The 18671-nt window shown below is 49.5% G+C and overlaps 1 protein-coding gene across 5 annotated transcripts in view; it reads left to right on the top strand.

Moving 5' to 3' along the window:
- Positions 1 to 18671, top strand: part of ATL1 (atlastin GTPase 1) — a 46496-nt gene that overhangs the window by 8315 nt on the left and 19510 nt on the right. For 4 of the 5 annotated variants that reach the window (XM_037901354.2, XM_037901352.2, XM_043549301.1 and 1 more), the window contains exons 2-6: positions 8351 to 8598; positions 9854 to 9988; positions 11466 to 11570; positions 13356 to 13406; positions 15690 to 15746. In XM_037901354.2, coding sequence (XP_037757282.1) covers positions 8351 to 8598; positions 9854 to 9988; positions 11466 to 11570; positions 13356 to 13406; positions 15690 to 15746 — 596 coding nt within the window. Of the gene's footprint in view, positions 1 to 6720; positions 6782 to 8350; positions 8599 to 9853; positions 9989 to 11465; positions 11571 to 13355; positions 13407 to 15689; positions 15747 to 18671 lie in introns of those variants that run through there. The other variant, XM_043549302.1, reaches the window with a different exon arrangement.

Below are 18671 nucleotides of genomic sequence, written 5' to 3'. Positions count from 1 at the left end.
ATTTTGGTAGACAATATGCTGTCCCTGCTCTTCCTATTATTTTTCTTTTTTGGACCCGTCTGTATATATTTGACAAAAATGACTTCACTTTTCATCTGTATGCTGGTACACTTCATTTTTTATACCTGTTGTCTCCTTTTTACATGTAAGTTTGTAAAATAAATCCAAATCCACACTCAAACATGCGGCTTCCCGTCCATTACTAATTTCCCCATGACTTGAAGTTTTGACTTTGTTTAGCTTTTCCTGATCTTTCAACACATGCGTGTACATTTTAACTCGAACGGTATGCGGAGTTCTAGAATTGTGTGCTATAGGGCTCTGTGGGCTGGTGTGCTGGTGCGACAGCGCCCCCTTTGGTCAGATGGAGTGTTGCACAGGGTTCGCTCGATCTGGCAAGGTGGCCAATCAGTTCCTCTTGCCTGAGTCTCGATGTTAGCCCCGTTCTGGGCTAAGAAGGGTGTTAGCATCAGCCTTGCTGGGGGTGTGGGTTCTCCCCTTATACTGGGGGGTGGGGGTCAGCTGGTCCTGATACTCAGGGGAGCTAGAAACCCCTTTGGTTCTTAAGAGGGCTCCGTAGAGGAACCTAGGCCCACCCACTCCACTAGGTTCCAGCTCAGGGCCCTGAACTAGACAGGCAGAATCAGGTCTTGGTAACTCCTGCTGTGTCCTGAGCTCCTTCCTATCCCCCAGGGCTCTGTGGGCTTCTCCAGCCTGTAGATCTGGTCCTCCCTGCTCTGGGGGCTGTCTCAGGGCAGTTTCCGTGCCTGTTTGCTCCTCTGGTATCTGCCTTGTCCTTCTGCTTCTCAGCTCTTTCATTCTCCGAGCTGCTGTGAGGCTGCCCATCAGCGCTGGCCAGCAGTTCCTGCATTAACCCCCTGGTTACCAGGCCAGCATGGGGTAAATACATCCCATGGCACGTGCCTATTGACTTCCCAACAATCCTGATATAGTTCCTTGGTACTTTCATCCTTTGAATTCCCATTAACTTTGGCCCAGAAAGTTAGGTCCAGTAGTTTCATTCATAGTGTAACTGGCATTTCACTAGCAGCTGTGTGTAGCGTGCATACGGGTGTTTTAATAAATGCACCACACACAACTCACAGTGCCTGGGCTTGTATTAAATCAGATTTTTTTCAGTTCTGATTTTAATGGTGACCCAAAAGCTTGGCAGCCATAGTCGATAACTGGGCTCTGTATGCCAGCAGCAGTGCTTTCTTCTCCGCCCCCACCCCGCAGTGAGTCCCAGAAATACTTTTCAGTCGGCTGATCCTTCCTTTGCTTTTATCTTTATCATACTCTAACTCTATATAAAATTTTTCCAAAGTAATTTCGTATCAAATATTACCCACGGAATTTAAACCTTTTAACTTTATCTATTTGTTCTCCATACTGATACAGTTTACATCCTTTTGTAGCTTTCCCTTTCACAGGTGCCCGACTTTACAAAGTGGTGGGGGGGGGCGCATGACCCACCCCGGCTCTGCCCCAGGCCACACCCCCATTCCATCCCTTCCCCCAAGGCCCCACTCTGCCCCGCCTCTTCCCGCCCCCACTCCACCCCCAGACTGACCTCTTCCCACCCAGGTCTGCCCCCTCCCCCGAGTGCGTCGCATCCTCACTCCTCCCCCCTTCCCCCAGAGCCTCCTGAATGCCACAAAACAGCTGATTGCGGTGGGCGGGAGACATGGGGAGGGAGGGGGAGGTGCTGATCCACGGGGCCCGCCGGTGGGTGCTCAGCACCCACCATTTTTTCCCTGTGGGTGCTCCAGCACCCACAGAGTCATCGCCTATGTTCCCTTTTGTAAAGGTCAGTTCTTTCAATTTTAGTAATGGAGAACTTGAAACCCCCGGCATTTTCCCAGTCTGAAGTAACTTGCAATGCTTGCTTGATTCTCTTTTCTGCCGCCTCAGTATTCCTGCTCCTAAGCCACAGAGCACAATCACCTGCCAACTGAGTGGCACTTCCCCAGCACTTATTTGTTTGGGAAGATCATTTATCATAATATTAAAGAAGGTTGGGCTGATAAGCCTTCCCTGAAGTGTGCCATTTTTAATACTATATATATTTGGCATAATGACAGGTTTCAGAGTAGCAGCCGTGTTAGTCTGAATCTGTAAAAATAACAGGAGGACTTGTCGCACCTTAGAGACTAACAAATTTATTAGAGCAACCAAAGCTTGAGACCGTCAAAAAGAGAGCTTTACCAGCCAGTCCTTTCCGACTTTCACAACCACCTCACTGCATCCCCCTCCCTGAGGGAACTGAGCAACTCAGCTGTCCAGATCACCCACCCCTTTCTCTCCCTCCTCCCCGCACACTGTCCAGTAGCGTCTCAATTTAATCTTCATTTTCACCATTTTGCTTAAACTTCCAAGCAGGCTGCTAAAATGCAGGATTCTGGGCAAGCATCCTTCGAGGAACAGGACATGAAGTTTCTGCGACCACTCAGCTCTGCCATAGGCTCAAAACGAAGCTGCCTCTTCCAAGCCCTTGAGGACTCACATTACAGTAGCTGACTGGCTGGCTTGCTTTGTGTTCGTTCAGCGTGAGCAGAACCCCGGCCGCAGGAGCAGGGCTGAGTAAAACACGTGCAGTTAAAATGGGGGTAGGTCAAGTCTGAGTAAGAGCCCTTCATTGATGTCGTTTGTAAGGGCCAGACTCCCTGTCCTAGAGCCTGAAGTCCTCCCCAGAAGGCTCTTAGAGAGATCACACCTAGGGGGAGGAGTCTAATTTTATTCCCCATGACCATTCAGTCCTAGGCCTGTCTGGTGAGGCCACTCTTAGTAACACAGTGGTGGTTTCTCAGTGTAGACAGTCTGGATAAAGACAGTTTCAAAGAGGACTCCCAACCGTCATCGCTACTGAACCAGGCAGGATTCAGGCTAGTCCTAGTGTGTGAAAAACTTTGTGCGATGAGCAGCATGAGGCAGGAGTTTCATGTTTGAGTTCAGAGGAATAAAGACAGACTGATGAAGTGGTTCACTGAAGTTTCCCACCCCCACTCTCTTTGCTTATTTCCAACCATCTTTCCAGTAACATGATTCAACTGACAGGAGGCCAGAATAGGAGCCCTAGGTTCAATCCATGGGCCGATCTCCAATTTTGCTAATTAGGTTCCAAAGGCAGAAGGCCCAGTCCTGCAAACGCTTACTTCTCTGAGGAAGGGCTTAGTCATGCAGGCAAGGACTCATGTGAGTAGCGCTTGCAGAGCAGACATGCACAAACTGGTTTTCTAAGAGCCTGGCTGTGGAACCTTTACTCACAGGATCGATCTCTACTGAGACTGTTCCTGTCAGTACGGGCTGCAGGGCGGGGCTCTTTCCAAAGAAACAAACAATGCTGAATTGATTACATTTGACTGCTTTCCAAAGACGCATTTCTGTAATATGATCTCTCATAGCTGCATGCACATGCCAAGCTTTTGCCACAGCGATACACAATTTGTCTAGTTTTCTCGTCTGCAGACACTGCATTTGCAGCTGCGTGTCAGCATTTCGGAGGAATGTGGAGCATGTTACATTTTAGTTTATTTTGATTTGTAGAAGTTCCTAACACAACTGAAAATGGATCTTATTTTTTTCCTTAGATTTACAATAATGGAGCAGCAATATAGCCCATTCTATGGGCTGAGTAGGTGAACCAGATATCTTTCTTGCAGGCTGCATCTCTTAGATGACATCGCAAATATGGCTCTGCTTAAGTCTCAGCTCCTTCATCTTCCCATATTATGTCCTCCTCTGGAAAATTAGGCCTGACTACCACCTGGCTTTGGAGGAACTTGTTTTAGTCACATCAATGGTAATTATAATATTAACAAGAAAGGGGAAGTAAGTCCTGGCAGTTGACTAATGAACAGCTTGACAAGTGACGCAGTTGCAAGGGTGGCCAGCAAGAGGCTGACCCGTAGCACAGAGAAGAGTTTAGCTTGAACATCAGCAAAAACAAAAGTGCCGTTAGGGAAACTCAGCTCTCTTTCCTTTACTGCCAGAAATTAATTTCGTGGAGGTAAATCTATGAGATCTTGGAAACTGGTCTATGCCAAAAAGACCGGTTAGAAAAGTGTGATTTCTAGCAACACAAAACCAGCCTACAAAATAACATTTGACTCACCAATCCGGTAAATAATCAGTATCCTCCAGCGAACAGGTGAAGGGAGTTCTCTAGGGTTCATAATAAACAAGGAAGTACTTACAGTTTTATCTTTCAGGTGATAGGAACAGAGTGTTACCGCTGAAATTTGCACACAGAAGCACTTGATATAATCTCCATTCTGTACTCAGATCTACAGAACAATGGAAAACCAACCCAGGCAGCTCTTGGCACCTGAGTAGAGACTCCGTACTTTGTCCCTGATGTCCAGAAGATCTGCAAAGGAAAGCTCTGCACACTTCCCCAGGTGTTTCCTGAAATACCAACCATGCTGTCTAGGCTGGCACTTCTGAAGTATCCACATGGGCTGGAGGATCACTCTGACTTCTGGTGCTAGGGAGAAGGAGAAGGCGGCAAGTGACCGCCTGATCTTCCCCGTTCACAGCTCCTGGATCAGGGGACCCTATTGGAAATCCCTGTTTCAAATGCTTCATCTGGACTCTGCTGGTTTCTACTGGAAACCAAGACCCAACAGCCCAGTTATATACTGTTTCTTTGTTCCGGGACCTAGCTGCCATATGAAACCCATAGCAACAAGTTGCAGTTTTCAATGGGACTTTCCACCCTCTTTCTAGCAGTTGGACTCAAGGGAGGAGGAGATACTTTGGGCCCAATCCCTATTCGAGGAGTAGGATTGGACAGGGGGGAAATTTGTCACCCAGTACCCCCAGGACTGGCAGGGGAGGCAGCTCATTCCTTGTCAGCTTGGGGTCCCACAGTTTGTAACTCTGGGCCAGTTACTGACAAGGTCAGTCAGTTGTCTGAGCTACAGCTTCACTTGCAAGACACCACCTCCATCGCTGGGCTTAGCACTTCCCCCTCTGGTGTGACAGGGCCTGAAGTAAATTAGCGCCACTCCGGAGGGTGTTTGTCTCCCCCTCTCGGTTTATTTATCAGTGTTTTCAAGGTAGGCCTGGGGCTGGCCCAAGAAGCACGCCTCCGCCTAACAAAAGAAACAAATTCACAAACACAAAACAAAGAGGGTACCTTTTCCTGCCTCCTGTTTGGGGAGTGTTGTCTTGTTATTGGTCCTGGGGTGTCAGTCGTTCCCCATAACAGGCACTCAGTTTTGGTTGTTTCCCCTGTAGGGAGGAGAGCAACCTCTCACCCTGGAGAAGCCTATCTCCCTGCTAACACTAGCCTTGCAGCAGCTCGTCTCTCCCTCCTCTGTCTCACCAAAGAAGGAGTTTTAAAGGTCTCAGGCAGCCTTTATTTGGACTCATTGACTTTAAGGCCAGAAGGGACCATCATGATCATCTAGTCTGACCTCCTGCATATTGCAGGCACAGAACCTCACCCATTCCTGAAATAGACCCCTAACCTCTCGCTGAGTTACTGAAGTCCTCAAATCATGGTTTAGATCATCCCTGACAGGTGTTTCTCTAGCCTGCTCTTAAAAACCTCTAATGACGGGATTCCACAACCTTCCTAGGCAATTTATTCCAGTGCTTAACTACCCTAACAGTTAGGAAGCTTTTCCTAATGTTTTACCTGAATCTCCCTTGCTACAAGTTAAGCCCATTACTCCTTGTCCTGTCCTCAGTGGTTAAGGAGAACAATTTTTTCACCCTCGTCTTTATAACAGCCTTTTTCGTACTTGATGACTGTCATCCTGTCCCTCCTCAGTCTTCTCTTCTCTAGACTAAACAAACCCAATTTTTTCAATCTTCCCTCATAAGTACATGTTTTCTAGATCTTTAATCATTTTTGTTACTCTTCTCTGGACTTTCTGCAATTTGTCCAAATCTTTCCCAAAGCATTGTACCCAGAACTGAACACAATACTCCAGCTGAGCCCATATCAGCGCGGAGTAGAGCAGAAGAATTACTTCTTGTGTCTTGCTAACAACACTCCTGCTAATACATCCCAGAAAGATGTTTGCTTTTTTTGCAACAGTATTCCATTGTTGACTCATACTTAGTTTGTGATCCACTATAACCCCCAGATCCTGTTCTGCAGTACTCCTTTCAATGCAGTCATTTCCCATTTATTTATTTTTTATTTATACCTAGGGCACAAAAGAAGTGCGGGGTGGAGGTGGAAACAAGGCAGCCTTTTAGGCTTTCTTTCTAAAGAAGCCCAAGAAGATTTTTTTCGGCCTTTTCCAGACCATCTTTAAGCGTGTGTAGACTGTAGCTCCTACCCTTTGAAATCAATGGGAGCTGAGCACTTTTGAAAATCAGGCCACTTTTATAGGCGCCTAAGTGGGGACTAGGAGCCTAACTTTAGGCCGCCATGTTTAAAATTCTTGACGCAAGGGCATTAGAACAGCCCATACAACCTTAACCACGAACTTCTCAGAGAGGTATGGAAGGACGTTTGGCTCACAGGGTCCTTCCCTGCTATCCAGGAGAATTTACATGACCAGAGGGCTGTGGCAATCACCCCAGATTTCTTTCTGTGGAGAGCAGCCTGTGGATGGTGAAAGAGGAGTGGCGGATAAGCTTCCATCTCACCATGGCCGTGTTCTCTGCAGATGGCTGTCCTGATAATGCTTCCTTCCCCTGAACTGCTGGGCATGTGCAAAGCATCTCGAGGAGACCGTTAAAAGCTTGTATTATCTTAATGCCATTGTCTTGGGGATGGTGTATTTGGCGTGCTGCCATTTATCGAGCCTGCCCAGAAATGGTGAGTGCCCGTGTTTCTTGTTGAGCGCCTCGGCTGCAGCACGATTGGCCTCATCAATTCTCCATCTCTCCAGTGGGTTGTTAACCCCAGAAGGATGGTGCAATGTTGCAAGGCTGGGTGGTGCTCAGAGCTTGGCAGTACAGATGAAATTCACCTCTGTACACAAGGTCCATGCACCACGTAAGTCCTGCTGTTTCAGAGGCTGAAGTGGGACTGTCCAGGATCTGAGAAGGGAGGAGACCAAAAACCAAACTAACAAAAAACGTGTCCCCTTTAAAAAGGCCTCCAAACCGACCCCAGCTGGCAGAGTTCCTATATCTAGGCTTCCTCCCTTTCCCATAGGCATCAGGTCGGGAAAGGAGCCATCTAATCCAGATCATAATAAGGCCTTTACCACAGAGCCTTGAACCAGAGCAGCCAAATTTATAGTCAGAAGAAAATGAGGTATTTAGGACCCAGGTCAGGCGAGTGGCTGCTGGTTCCCTCCCCCATTCTCAGCTTCCTTTTCCTGGTATAGAGCAGGGCAGGGTGCTCCTTGATCGCGCCCAGACTATCCCTTAAAGGTGTAATCCACCCCCAGCACCGGGACTGAAGTGATGCATGTGCTTTGCTAAGGGCATTCTGCCCAGGGCTGAATTTCATTGCAGAAGAGTAGCACTGGGTGGCTTTTATTAGAATTTACGTCACGTCTGAGCAGCTGTGTTCCTAACTGTACCGGAGGAGATTTCAGGAGTGGTATTCGGTGTTTGGCAAGCCTGGCAAAAGTGTATTGGGCCCATCCTGGCATCTTTTATAGCTAGGGCCCTACCAAATTAATGGCCATGAAAAATGCATCAAGGGCCGTGAAATCTGGTCTCCCCCCGTGAAATCTGGTCTTTTGTGTGCTTTTAGCTTATACTATACAGATTTCACGGCGGAGACCAGTGTTCCTCAAATTGGGGGTCCTGCCCAAAAGGGAGTTGCGGGCGGGGTCACAAGGTTATTTTAGGGGGGTTGTGGTACTGCCACCCGTATTTCTGTGCTGCCTTCAGATCTGGGTGGCCAGAGAGCGGCGGCTGATTACCAGGCACCCAGCTCTGAAGGCAGTGCCCCGCCAGCAGCATTGCAGGAGTAAGGTTGGCAATACCATACCAGGCCACCCTTACTTCTATGCTGCTGCTGGCCGCGGCTCTGCCTTCAGAGCTGGGTGCCTGGTAATCAGCCGCCGCTGACGTGAAGGGGTCCCGGCCAGCAGCTGCCACTGTCCAGCTGCCCAGCTCTGAAGGCAGTGTCACTTCCAGCAGCAGCGCAGAAGTAAGGGTAGCAGTTCTGCAACCTCCCCTACAACAATGCGACCCCCCCCCCCCGTTCCTTTTTGGATCAGGACCCTTTCAGTTACAGCACTGTGAAATTTTAGATTTAAATAGCTGAAGTCATGAAATTAATGATTTTTTAAAATTCTATGACTGTGAAATTGACCAGAATGGACTGTGAATTTGGTAGGGCCCTATCTCTAGCCAATGAAACACAGTTTAATTTCTGAACATGTTGGTACCAGCTCTTGGGTTTTTATTTATTTATTTTTACAAGGTGGCTTTTCAGAAAAGAATTATGAGTGGAGCTCTGAAGAGGAGGAGGCTGTGAAGAAGGCAGGGCCAGTCCAGGTGCTCATTGTTAAAGATGACCATTCCTTTGAGCTGGACGAGGCCGCGCTGAACCGCATTCTGCTCTCTGAGGCCGTGAGAGATAAAGAGGTAGTTGCCGTGTCCGTTGCTGGAGCTTTCAGGAAAGGAAAATCGTTCCTGATGGACTTCATGCTGAGATACATGTACAACAAGGTACGAGTACAGCCATGATGTAACTAATGCCTCCTTGTGCCGTCCTGGAGTCTTGGTGTGTCTTGCTGTGCAGGGTTTCTCATTGCTCTGGTATGATTCCTCCCTCCCATGCAAACTGGAGAGGGGTCTGAGCCTGCATTCACTTTGGGGCACTTGAGTCCCCCTCTATAATGGGTCCCCACTGGGATTTGAATTCCCCGTGACAGCGGGGGAGTTTGGATTCAGGTCTGCATCCAAATCTGAGCTCCGTGATAGTCTGGGCTCCCAGCCTATGAGGCATTTTTCTGGAAGGCTGGTACCCCTCCCTAACTAGTGGGCTGGTGCCATCCCAGTGCATGCTCCCTGCTGGGCGGTGCCGGTTACTTTGGTTCAGCCAGCAGGGCCTCAAGATGCACTATGTGCTGGAGCAGAGAACACTGTGGGGCATTGCAGCTCCAGTGGCGGCTGCCCACTGGAGCTGCCAAGGGACCTCAGGGCTGCCCATCCCTATGCCAGCTTCCACTTTCTCCATACTCTTGCCCTGGTAGGGCGAGTCTTTAGGGATATGAGCAGGGGGACACAGCCTGTTGGAAGGGGGAGTAGAGGAAGGAGGACCTCCTGGAAGATGGGTCTGGGGTAGGGGAAGAGCACAGCCATCGCTCTGAGCCTAAGGAGGAATGGTGTAAGTTAGAGCACACCTCAGCTGTTCTAAATTCCTTTGGGGTCAGCTGGTGCTTGAGCAGGGACCCATAGCTGGCTCCCTGCAGCTCCCCTGTGCCTGACATCGAAGGGGCGCTGTGGAGAATCTGGCCCTTAGTTGTCATAAGTCCTGTTGTATACTTGCTACGGTGTAAGTGTACCACTGCCCTCTACTGGACAGAATCAGTACTGCTTAGGGGCGTGCAGTCAGTACCATACTGTTGTTGGAGAATCTCCGTTAGCTCGGGTGTCAGGGGCCTGTGATTTCGGAATAGGTGGATCCGAATTTTGTCCAGTCTGGGTTCCGACTGGGCATGGTGTGGATCGGCGGCAAGCATGCAATCCTTGATGGCCACCGCTTTGTCACAGTGATTGGGGAGGGGCTCCTGGATTTGGGCCCATCCTTCAGATGCCTCTTCATGTCCAACGGATCAAAAGAACTGAATGGGGAGGCCGTGAAGTCTTTGCTTCCTGGTAGGAAACCTCCGGCGTGAGTCACCGTGGAATGGAGGCAGCACAGGTGAGAGAAGAACCCAGGGGCGTGGGCTGTGGTGATCCCTTCTCTCCCCACTCCCAGGAAACCATTGACTGGGTCGGCGATTACAACGAACCGCTGACGGGCTTCTCGTGGCGAGGAGGGTCTGAGCGGGAGACAACTGGCATTCAGATATGGAGTGAACTCTTTCTTGTGGACAAACCAGACGGTAAACAGGTACGTGGGGTGCCCGGTGCCAGCACATCCCTTTGTTCGGGGACTGCCTTTGGGTTCCCATGCCCCGAGCTCTAATATGGCTGCTCTGCTTTTTCCTAGATAAGCATCCCTTTAGATGGTCTTTGGTGCCATATGCCTTAGATCTCAGCAATTGCTAATGCACCCATCACTATAGTATCTAAATCTCTATCCAAAGAGCAAGAACGGTCTCTGTTCCGCATTATATCTCTACTGCTTTCAGGAGTCCCATGGCTGATCAAAAAAGCGAACAGAATGTTGGGAATCATTAAGAAAGAGATTAATAATAAGACAGAAAATATTCTCTTGCCTCTATATAAATCCACACCTTGAATACTGTGTGCAGATGTGGCCGCCCCATCTCAAAAAAAAATATTGGCATTGGAAAAGGTTCAGAAAAGGGCAACAAAAATGATTAGGGGTATGTAATGGCTGCCGTATGAGGAGAGAATAATAAGACTGGGACTTTTCAGCTTGGAAAAGAGACGACGAAGTGGGGATATGATAGAGGTCTATAACGTCATGACTGATGTGGAGAAAGTAAATAAGGAAGTGTTATTTACTCCTTCTCATAACCCAAGAACTATGAGTCACTCAATGAAATTAATAGGCAGCAGGTTTAAAACAAACAAAAGGAAGTATTTCTTCACACAACACACAGTCAACCTGTGGAACTCTTTGCCAGAGGATGTTGTGAAGGCCAAAACTATAACAGGGTTCAAAAAAGAACTAGATGAGGTCATGAAGGATAGGTCCATCAGTGGCTATTAGCCAGGATGGGCAGGGGTGGTGTCGCTAGCCTCTGTTTGCCAGATGCTGGGAATGGGTGACAGGGGATGGATCACTTGATGATTACCTGTCCTGTTCATTCCCTCTGGGGCACCTGGCATTGGCCATTGTTGGTCTGACCCAGTATGGCAGTTCTTATGATTCTTGGGTCCAGGTCCCTTGCAGAATACTGCTGCTCTCCTGTAGGACTGGCTGGAGAATGGCACATCTTCACTCACTAGGGGCCCAATCCAACACCCAGAGAAGTCAGTGGGACGCGTCTGTGGGCGTTGGGTTGGGCCCTATACTGGGTGTGGGCATGCTACCATATTTGGCTCCTGAGATATGAAACGAAGGGGATTCATAAGACAACACATCCATGGCTACAGGAAATGGTTTTAAAAAGTTTCTCCCAAAATGAAGGCCCACCCATTTTTGGCCTGGAATTAATGAAGCTTAGTTAGTTGTGTTCTCTTTATAACCTGAAGATCGAAGTCACTGGGGATTGTGTTTCCCTCTCCATTCCAGGGCGCTTCATTTCTTCCAAGCCCGAGGCGCGTGTCATGAGACAGCCAACAAGATGGCATAGTCATGGTTTGGTTTTCTCCACCGCAGTTTGGCGCTGGAGAGCGATTTGATTGAAAAACTCCGTTGCGTGCAGAGCACTAAATCCGACCTCTCTGCTCTGCAGGTTGTGGTGCTGCTGATGGACACACAGGGGACGTTTGACAGCCAGTCGACGCTGCGCGATTCAGCCACCGTGTTTGCCCTTAGCACGATGATCAGCTCAATCCAGGTAATACAGAGGTGAACCTGTGCATCATTCCCTGAAGGACGGTGGGTGGGGATTTTTAAAACAGCCGGCATTGGCTTAACCCTACTGCTAGTCACTGACTGCTCGGGGAGCAGAGTTAGCCAATGCTGAGAGCCACTGACAGCCCCACTGATGGGGCAGTTGAGGGCACATGAGTGGAGGAGGATGTGAGGAAAATCTAGATCATGTCTCTCTGCTGGAACTATTCTGTACTGCAGCTACAGGAACCCTCTAGGTATTGAGAACAACCGTCTCTTGTATTGGATAGCCAGGGGAGTGCACAAGGGGGGACAAGCAGGGGCATGGGCCCCCCAGTAATCATTGGGGGCACAGAACTCCTCCGGACCCGGGGCTGTGGTGGGAACTGACAGCTCCTCCCACCCCAGGATTACAGTGGTAGGAATGATGGGGGGGAGAGCGAGCTCCTCCAGCGCTAGGCCTTGGCGGGGGCACAGAATGTGCCCCTCCAAAAGCGGGTCAAATCTAAATTCCTGCCGACGTCCCTGTGCATAGCCCCGCTCATCCTGGGTGCATCTTGACAGAGGGCCACACCCACACCCACACCCAGTGCACCTTGCAAACTATGGGCCAGAATTCAAGTAGCCTCCTCGCCATTTTGACCCTGAAGACAGGGCTGCCGCTGGCACCAGGAAGGAGTGCGTTTCCCCATGGATGGGCTGATTGAGACGTGCTCCAGTCCCTGCTGGACCTGGCTGAAGTCCGCCAGGTGCCTGGGGCCCTCATCTCTGACTGGGAGGTAGAGGCACTCATTGCTCTGCAGGGCCAGGCCCGTTGGCAGGAACAACAGCGGATGGCCACATAATCTCCCCCATTGACGTGGAGGGGCTGAGGAGGGATGGTTTGGGGAAGCGGCCATAGGTCGGCACCCAGGAGCCGACGGCGTTTATCATACTGGGACACGTCTCTGCCTAGGCTGCCAGAGTCTCCCTGTTCTAGCACCCAGCCAGCCTGCCCGGGGGTCCTGCAGGAGACCAGTCAGAGGCGGGGGGACAGTGCTAGCCCAAATGGTGCCAAGCTCAGCCCCCCAAGTCAGGGGTGCCAGAACAGGGCGGGAGGGCAGAGGGCCGTGGCCCCATCATTTTTTATCAGCCGTAATTGCGAGCAGGGGGGGGAGGGAGAGAAGAGGAGCTGGGGGGGCGGAGTTTTGGGGAGATGGTGCGGGGGCAGGGCCTTGGGAGGAATGGGTGGCTTGAGGGTGGGGGGCTTGGGGAGAAGGGGTGGGGGCTCGGGGGCAGGACCTAGGTGGAAGAGTGGCATAGGGGGGCTGGGCCATGGGTCAGGCACCAGTGGCCCCCCCTACTTTTAGGTAGCTTTGGCCACTCCTGCCCCAAGTAATAGGAAAAAAGACCGGCCAAAGTGCCTGGCCCACACCTCCCGGGGCCCCAGCTTATGGCAGTCTACTGGTGCATTGTCCAGAGCAGAGCTACCCCACGGGTGTGGGTGTGTGTGGGTGTGGCCCTCTGTCAAACAGTAGGCCAGCAGCTGTTCTCCTGTGTGTTGGCTCTAGGAGCACCTGCTGGACGGGTCGCTCGCTGGGACAGGGACAGTGTTGTGCTATGTCTATACAGAGCCTTGCACAATGGGGCCCCACCCTGATGGGCCTCGGCTCTCGGCACTCCAGTAATACAAATAAATAATGTAATATTGGTTTTGAGTCAGAATGTCGCTTATTGAGAGGCCATTGTGAATGCTGTACAGGAAGGGCAGGACATTTTAAGTCCTCTAAACATTTCCTTTTAAATACAGGTGTACAACTTATCACAGAACGTTCAAGAAGATGATCTCCAGCACTTACAGGTAACCTCCTGGCGCCCTTCGCGGGGCAGGGGGATGAAAGAGGGGCATTAATCTATCATGCTTTCATTGGTGGTGCTTGTCCTAAAACTCCTCATTTTGGCCTGCTTGCCTTCTGCACTGGAAACGTGCATTTAAATTCAGAGTAACAAAGGGCTCCCATCTGGTATAGAGGTTATTGTTCTGCAGTGAATAATGGGTAGTTAGGAACAGTCACGAAGGGGGTGGAACCTGTTTCCTCTAAGCTATTTAAGCCCATCTTCTTTGGACCTGGTCCATCTAGCATAGAAGTCAGTGGCAGAACTCCCATTGTCTCGATGGGAACAGGAGCAGGTCCTGGCTGAGCCGGCAGATGGCGGGGTCAGCAAGGAGGCCTCGCTTTCTGACACAGCCTCTTTTGTATCTTGTCGGATGGGGTATGTGGAGGGCAAACCGGGGCGCAGGCTCAGGGCTGGAGAGAAAAGCCAGAAGATAAAACAAGGTAACAAAAGACCAGAGGGAGCTGTTTGTATCCAGCCCTGTGGTCGTGATGTGCTTCTGCATTGGCAAAGGGGCACATTTCCCACCCTCTAGCTCTGTGGGTACCTGTTCCTCCAGCCTTTTGCTGCGGAACTGAGGAGGGCCTTGGGCTTTAGATTTCTCTGTAAAAATCAATTCCAAGGAAGCGGAGGCCACTTTCCTCAGCTCAGTCTTCTGACATGGGAACGGAGATACATCTAGCTGGCTTTCAATAAACAGGGCACAAAGCTATCTGGGGCACTTGAGTGTACCCGCCCCCAGACCTTGCTAAAAATGTGCTCTGTACTGGATTGTTCTGCTCATCCTGCAGCTACTTACTGGCAACTTCTAGCAACCAGCTGTGTTAGTTATAAATCCCTTGGTCTGCGGGGATTAAGGGCGTCTGTTGTTTAGATATCCATTGTTTAACAGTTAGCTATCGGCCTTAGGGTTTTATACTGCCACCCTTCACCATTGTACCTGAGAGCAGTTAGCACCGGTCAGATCAATGTGCTGAGAGGGAGACAAAGATTTATCCAGGAAAGTCTCATAGGAACAGACTGTAGAGCCCTTACTCCTCTGAGTAGTCCTAGTGCAGATGATGGGGCTACACCCGGGAGTGGGAGCTCACCACCTCCACAGTCTTGCCCATAATGAGTGGAAAGTTGACCGCAGTCATACTGCTTACGTAGCACTGGGTGGCAGATTCTCCTTCTGGTCATTGAAAGAGCCCAGAGAGGAGGATGGATACTGGTGTTGTAACTTCAGAAACTGGGATCCCTAATTGTGGCACAGATGCTGCTGGGCTGATTAAACTTTGGGCATATGGCCCTGGTTGTCGAGGGGCAGGTAATTAGTGGAATGGTTTGGTAATGGCTGCCCCATCCATCCTCTGATGAAGTCTGTAGGTAGTTTGGTGTGCTTGGATTTTCTTATTGAAAAGCTAAGCAGGGGGTAGGAGAGAAAGAAAAGCAAAAATCAGCTTGGAACATCTCGGGTTTCTCACAGGATGGTTTCTGCATTGTTTTGGCCAGCCCAGTTTACAGGGTAAATATCCGCTGAGGGTAGTTTTTAAAAAAATACACGCACCCCTCCCAAAAAACGCGCTCGTTTTGAAATAAAATTTGGGGTGGGGGGGTTTTAACATGTGGATCCATTTTTAGGGACTTGTGACGTAGTAGATTTTGCCTCTGTTGAGAAGAAATAGCCCAAAGGTTGGAGAACCTCCAGATCTAGCTGATATGCCCCCCCCCCCCCCCAAAAATCCAAACCAAAACCTGTGCGAGACGTTAGGGGCTAACCGCAGTCTTTAGTCAATGGAAGTTTGGAGCCCAGGCTGCAGGATTCAGTCCTCTCAGGGCAAATGTCTGTTTCTTAATCCCATTTCCATCAGTGTTCAAATGGTCAAAGGCTCCAGGCTTGTGACGATTTGGTGTAGCATGGGAAGCCTTGGGGAATGCCAGGGCACAAACCAGCAGAAGACTCAATCCATTTATACATTAACCCCCCCCCGCCCCACTTATTTGGCAACCAAGAATTCTGTTCGGAGATGGTCTATGTCAAGACGGAGCAACAGCTGATATTAATAGCAGCTTAATATACCTCTAAACTGCGAGCTGAACACGCACAACCAAGCAGGCCTTAGCTAGAGCACTGTAAATGGCACTGTTAGCACCAAACCTAGAAACCAAATTAGTGATGCCAACCCTTGCATGGAGCAAGACCAGCTGTACTGCATGGTAGACTTTGAAACTAAAAGTTCCCTCCTTGTTTTGCTCCTTGGTTTAGCTCTTTACGGAATACGGCAGGCTGGCCATGGAGGAAACCTTCCTGAAACCATTCCAGGTGAGTAACATGGCCTTCGTGGTTAAGGTTATTCTCTAGCAGAGATTAGCTTTGATAGGAACCTTTTGGCCTCGCCAGCAGGTGTCACTGCTGTTTGCGATATGGGGAGAGAGGAAACCTGAATAAATCAAGGCACGGTGAGACCTTGCTGAGCAGAGGCACAAAGCCTTGTTCCCCTTGTTCCCCTGCTTTCTAGCAAAGTCCAAGATCTTGCTGTTTTCCCCATCAAAGTCTCCCCAACCTGCAGACCCCTGGGCACTATCATCATTCTGGACACAGCAGGCTGGGAGGGACCCAGGCAGAGCCTATCAGCCCGTGAGGCTTTGCTTTAATGACAAAAGGTGTGATGGGTGGAATTCACCCCCGTGCGCCACTGAAGTCCCCACAGAGCCCTGTTTTAAGGATGTAAGCGGTGCAGAGGCCTGGGGATGAATTTCCCAGTGGCTGAGCACACTTGCCCTGCGGTACTCCAGCCCAGGGAGTGAGCAAGCAGGAACAGCAGTCAGAGGCAACACAGAGTACCGTCCCTCGGCTGACGGTGTGATTCAAGGCTTTGAGATCAGGCTGACATACTGATGGGTCATCAGCTGGAACGTCATTGACAGCACTGCATAGCACATGGGCAGGAGCAGAACACTAGCTATAGAATATAACCCACTTCCGCGCTGTCCCTTGGTTCCAGTGGAATTTCTGCTGCCCTGCAGAACAAGGGGCATTACATTTAATAATCATTCTTCCCGATGCCCGAGAGGGTAGATCTATGGAAACGATCAATTTAAAGGAGATTCTGTTCACAGGTAAGAAACCGTTTTATTTGTACTTCCATTTCCCACTCAAAATAATGCAGGCACTTCAAATGGAGAACGTCGGAGGATGTGTCTCTAGCCTCTTTAGCTGGCAAGTGATGCCAGAGGAGTGAATGGCACTGTGAGAGGATTACATACTTTCACAGGCCCACTCCAACTGGAAGCAAACATGAATGAATAAATAAAAAGCAGATGATGCGGGGATGGAGAAGCTGATCCATCAGGCAGCTGCTGCAGATGCTAATAATGAGGCGGTTGCTTAGCAGTTCCTTAAATCTGCAGCCCACCCAGTCTCTTTGTCTTTGAGCAAAGTCAGTCATATTGCCGTATGCCTTTGGTTCCTGCCTTGGGTGAGCACAGGAACCTGCTTGTGTGGCTGGAAAGTAGTGCAGGAGGTGGGAGCAGATTTTTGCAGCAGTAGAGGTGGGGTGAAGCACTTACATGGGCTGGGGCATAGGACAGAGGGCGGGATCTAGGAGCCCGTCAAAAGGTACCACTGTGTTGACATAATATGCTCAGGCTTCTGTAAGGCATTGACTTAGTCCCACGAGCCGTTCTCATTGAAAAAAATTAGCGTGATACAAAATAAGCGTAGTGCCTATTAACTGGATTAAAACTGGTTTTCTGATAGATCACAAAAAAGTAATTGTAAATAGGGAATATCATCCTATGGGGGTGTTTCTAGTGGGATCAGCAGGGAGGTGTTCTTGGCCCAGTGCTGTTCAATATCTTCATCAATGATCTGGAAGAAAACGGAAATTCACTACTGGTAAAATCTGCAGACAACACACAAACTGGTGAGGAGAGATAACTAAGGATGGGGTTAGGGCAGCTATACAGCTCGACCTGGATCACTTGGTAAGATAGGCTCATTTGAACAACTTACATTTTAATGAAGCCAAATACCAGGTCGTGCATCTAGGAACAAATAAGGTAGATAACCCAGGATGGGACACAGCATCCTGGAATGTAGTGACACTGAAAAGGATTTAAGGGTAATGGTAGATAATGAACTGAACACAAACTCCCCATGTGATGATTTATGTAAGAAGATGAACACAGTCCTGGGATGTGTAAGCAGGGGAACATGAAGCAGGAGTAAGGAGCTGGTGTTACCTCTGAATACGGCATTAGTGGGGCCATTCCTGGAGACTGTGTCTGGTAAGTTCCAGTGTCCACACTTCAAAAAGGATGTTGAAATATTGGGAAGGGTTCAGAAAAGAGCAACAAAAATGATTGAAAGTCTGGAAAACCTGCCTTACAGTGAGAGACTTCACAAGCTGCATCAATGTAGTTCCTCCAAGAGACAATTAAGAGGGGAGTTGATCATGGTTTACAAGTACCTACATGGGAAGAGATTTCTGATCGCAAATGGCTCTTCAATCTAGCATTAAAAAACATAATTAGATCTAATGGCTGGAAGCTGATGCTAGACAAATTCTGATTAAAAATAAGGTGCACGGTTTACTTATTTTTAATACTGAGGGTAAATTAATCACTGGAACAACTTAACCTAGGGATGTGGGAGATTCCCCATCACTTTGAGATCGTCTGTCTTTCTGAAGGCACTGGGCAAGGTTCTGTGGCCTGGGGTGCACAGATGGTCAGACTGGATTACAGTGGTCCCTTCTGGCCTTACAATGTAGGAATCTATGCGGGAAGCTGTGGGAATCAGCGTACGTAAGGAAATACAGGCAAGAATGAAGTAGTAGCTGAGAAAACCCTGGAGGCCCTGCCTGCACGGAGATGCCTGACTGACTCACTGCCTCTGGGAAAGGCGTCACTCTTGGTAAACAGCTTGGGCTGGCCTGAGGTGCAACCAAGGAAGAGGAAGCTGGGGCTCCTAGGCCACCATGCCGCAAACATAAAATGACTTCTGAATCGGAGTCGGAGGACAGAGCGCGTGTAACCGATTCGTGCAAACGGGTCTTGTTACAGAGGTGTGCCACAGGACCATCTGAACATGTCTACGCTGAAGTGAAGGTGACTGTAGCATGGGTAGGCAGATCCATGCTTGCATCAATTTAGCGCCGTTAACAATAGTAATGAGGACGTGGTGGCACAGGGTAGCAACTGGAGTCCAAGCCCACTGGGGACCCTCAGTACGTACTCTGGTTGC

The sequence above is a fragment of the Chelonia mydas genome, chromosome 6 (assembly GCF_015237465.2).
Source record: "Chelonia mydas isolate rCheMyd1 chromosome 6, rCheMyd1.pri.v2, whole genome shotgun sequence".
Classification (NCBI taxonomy): domain Eukaryota; kingdom Metazoa; phylum Chordata; order Testudines; family Cheloniidae; genus Chelonia; species Chelonia mydas.
The sequence above is the reverse complement of the archived record's forward strand: the minus strand, read 5'-3'. Positions and strand labels throughout refer to the sequence as shown.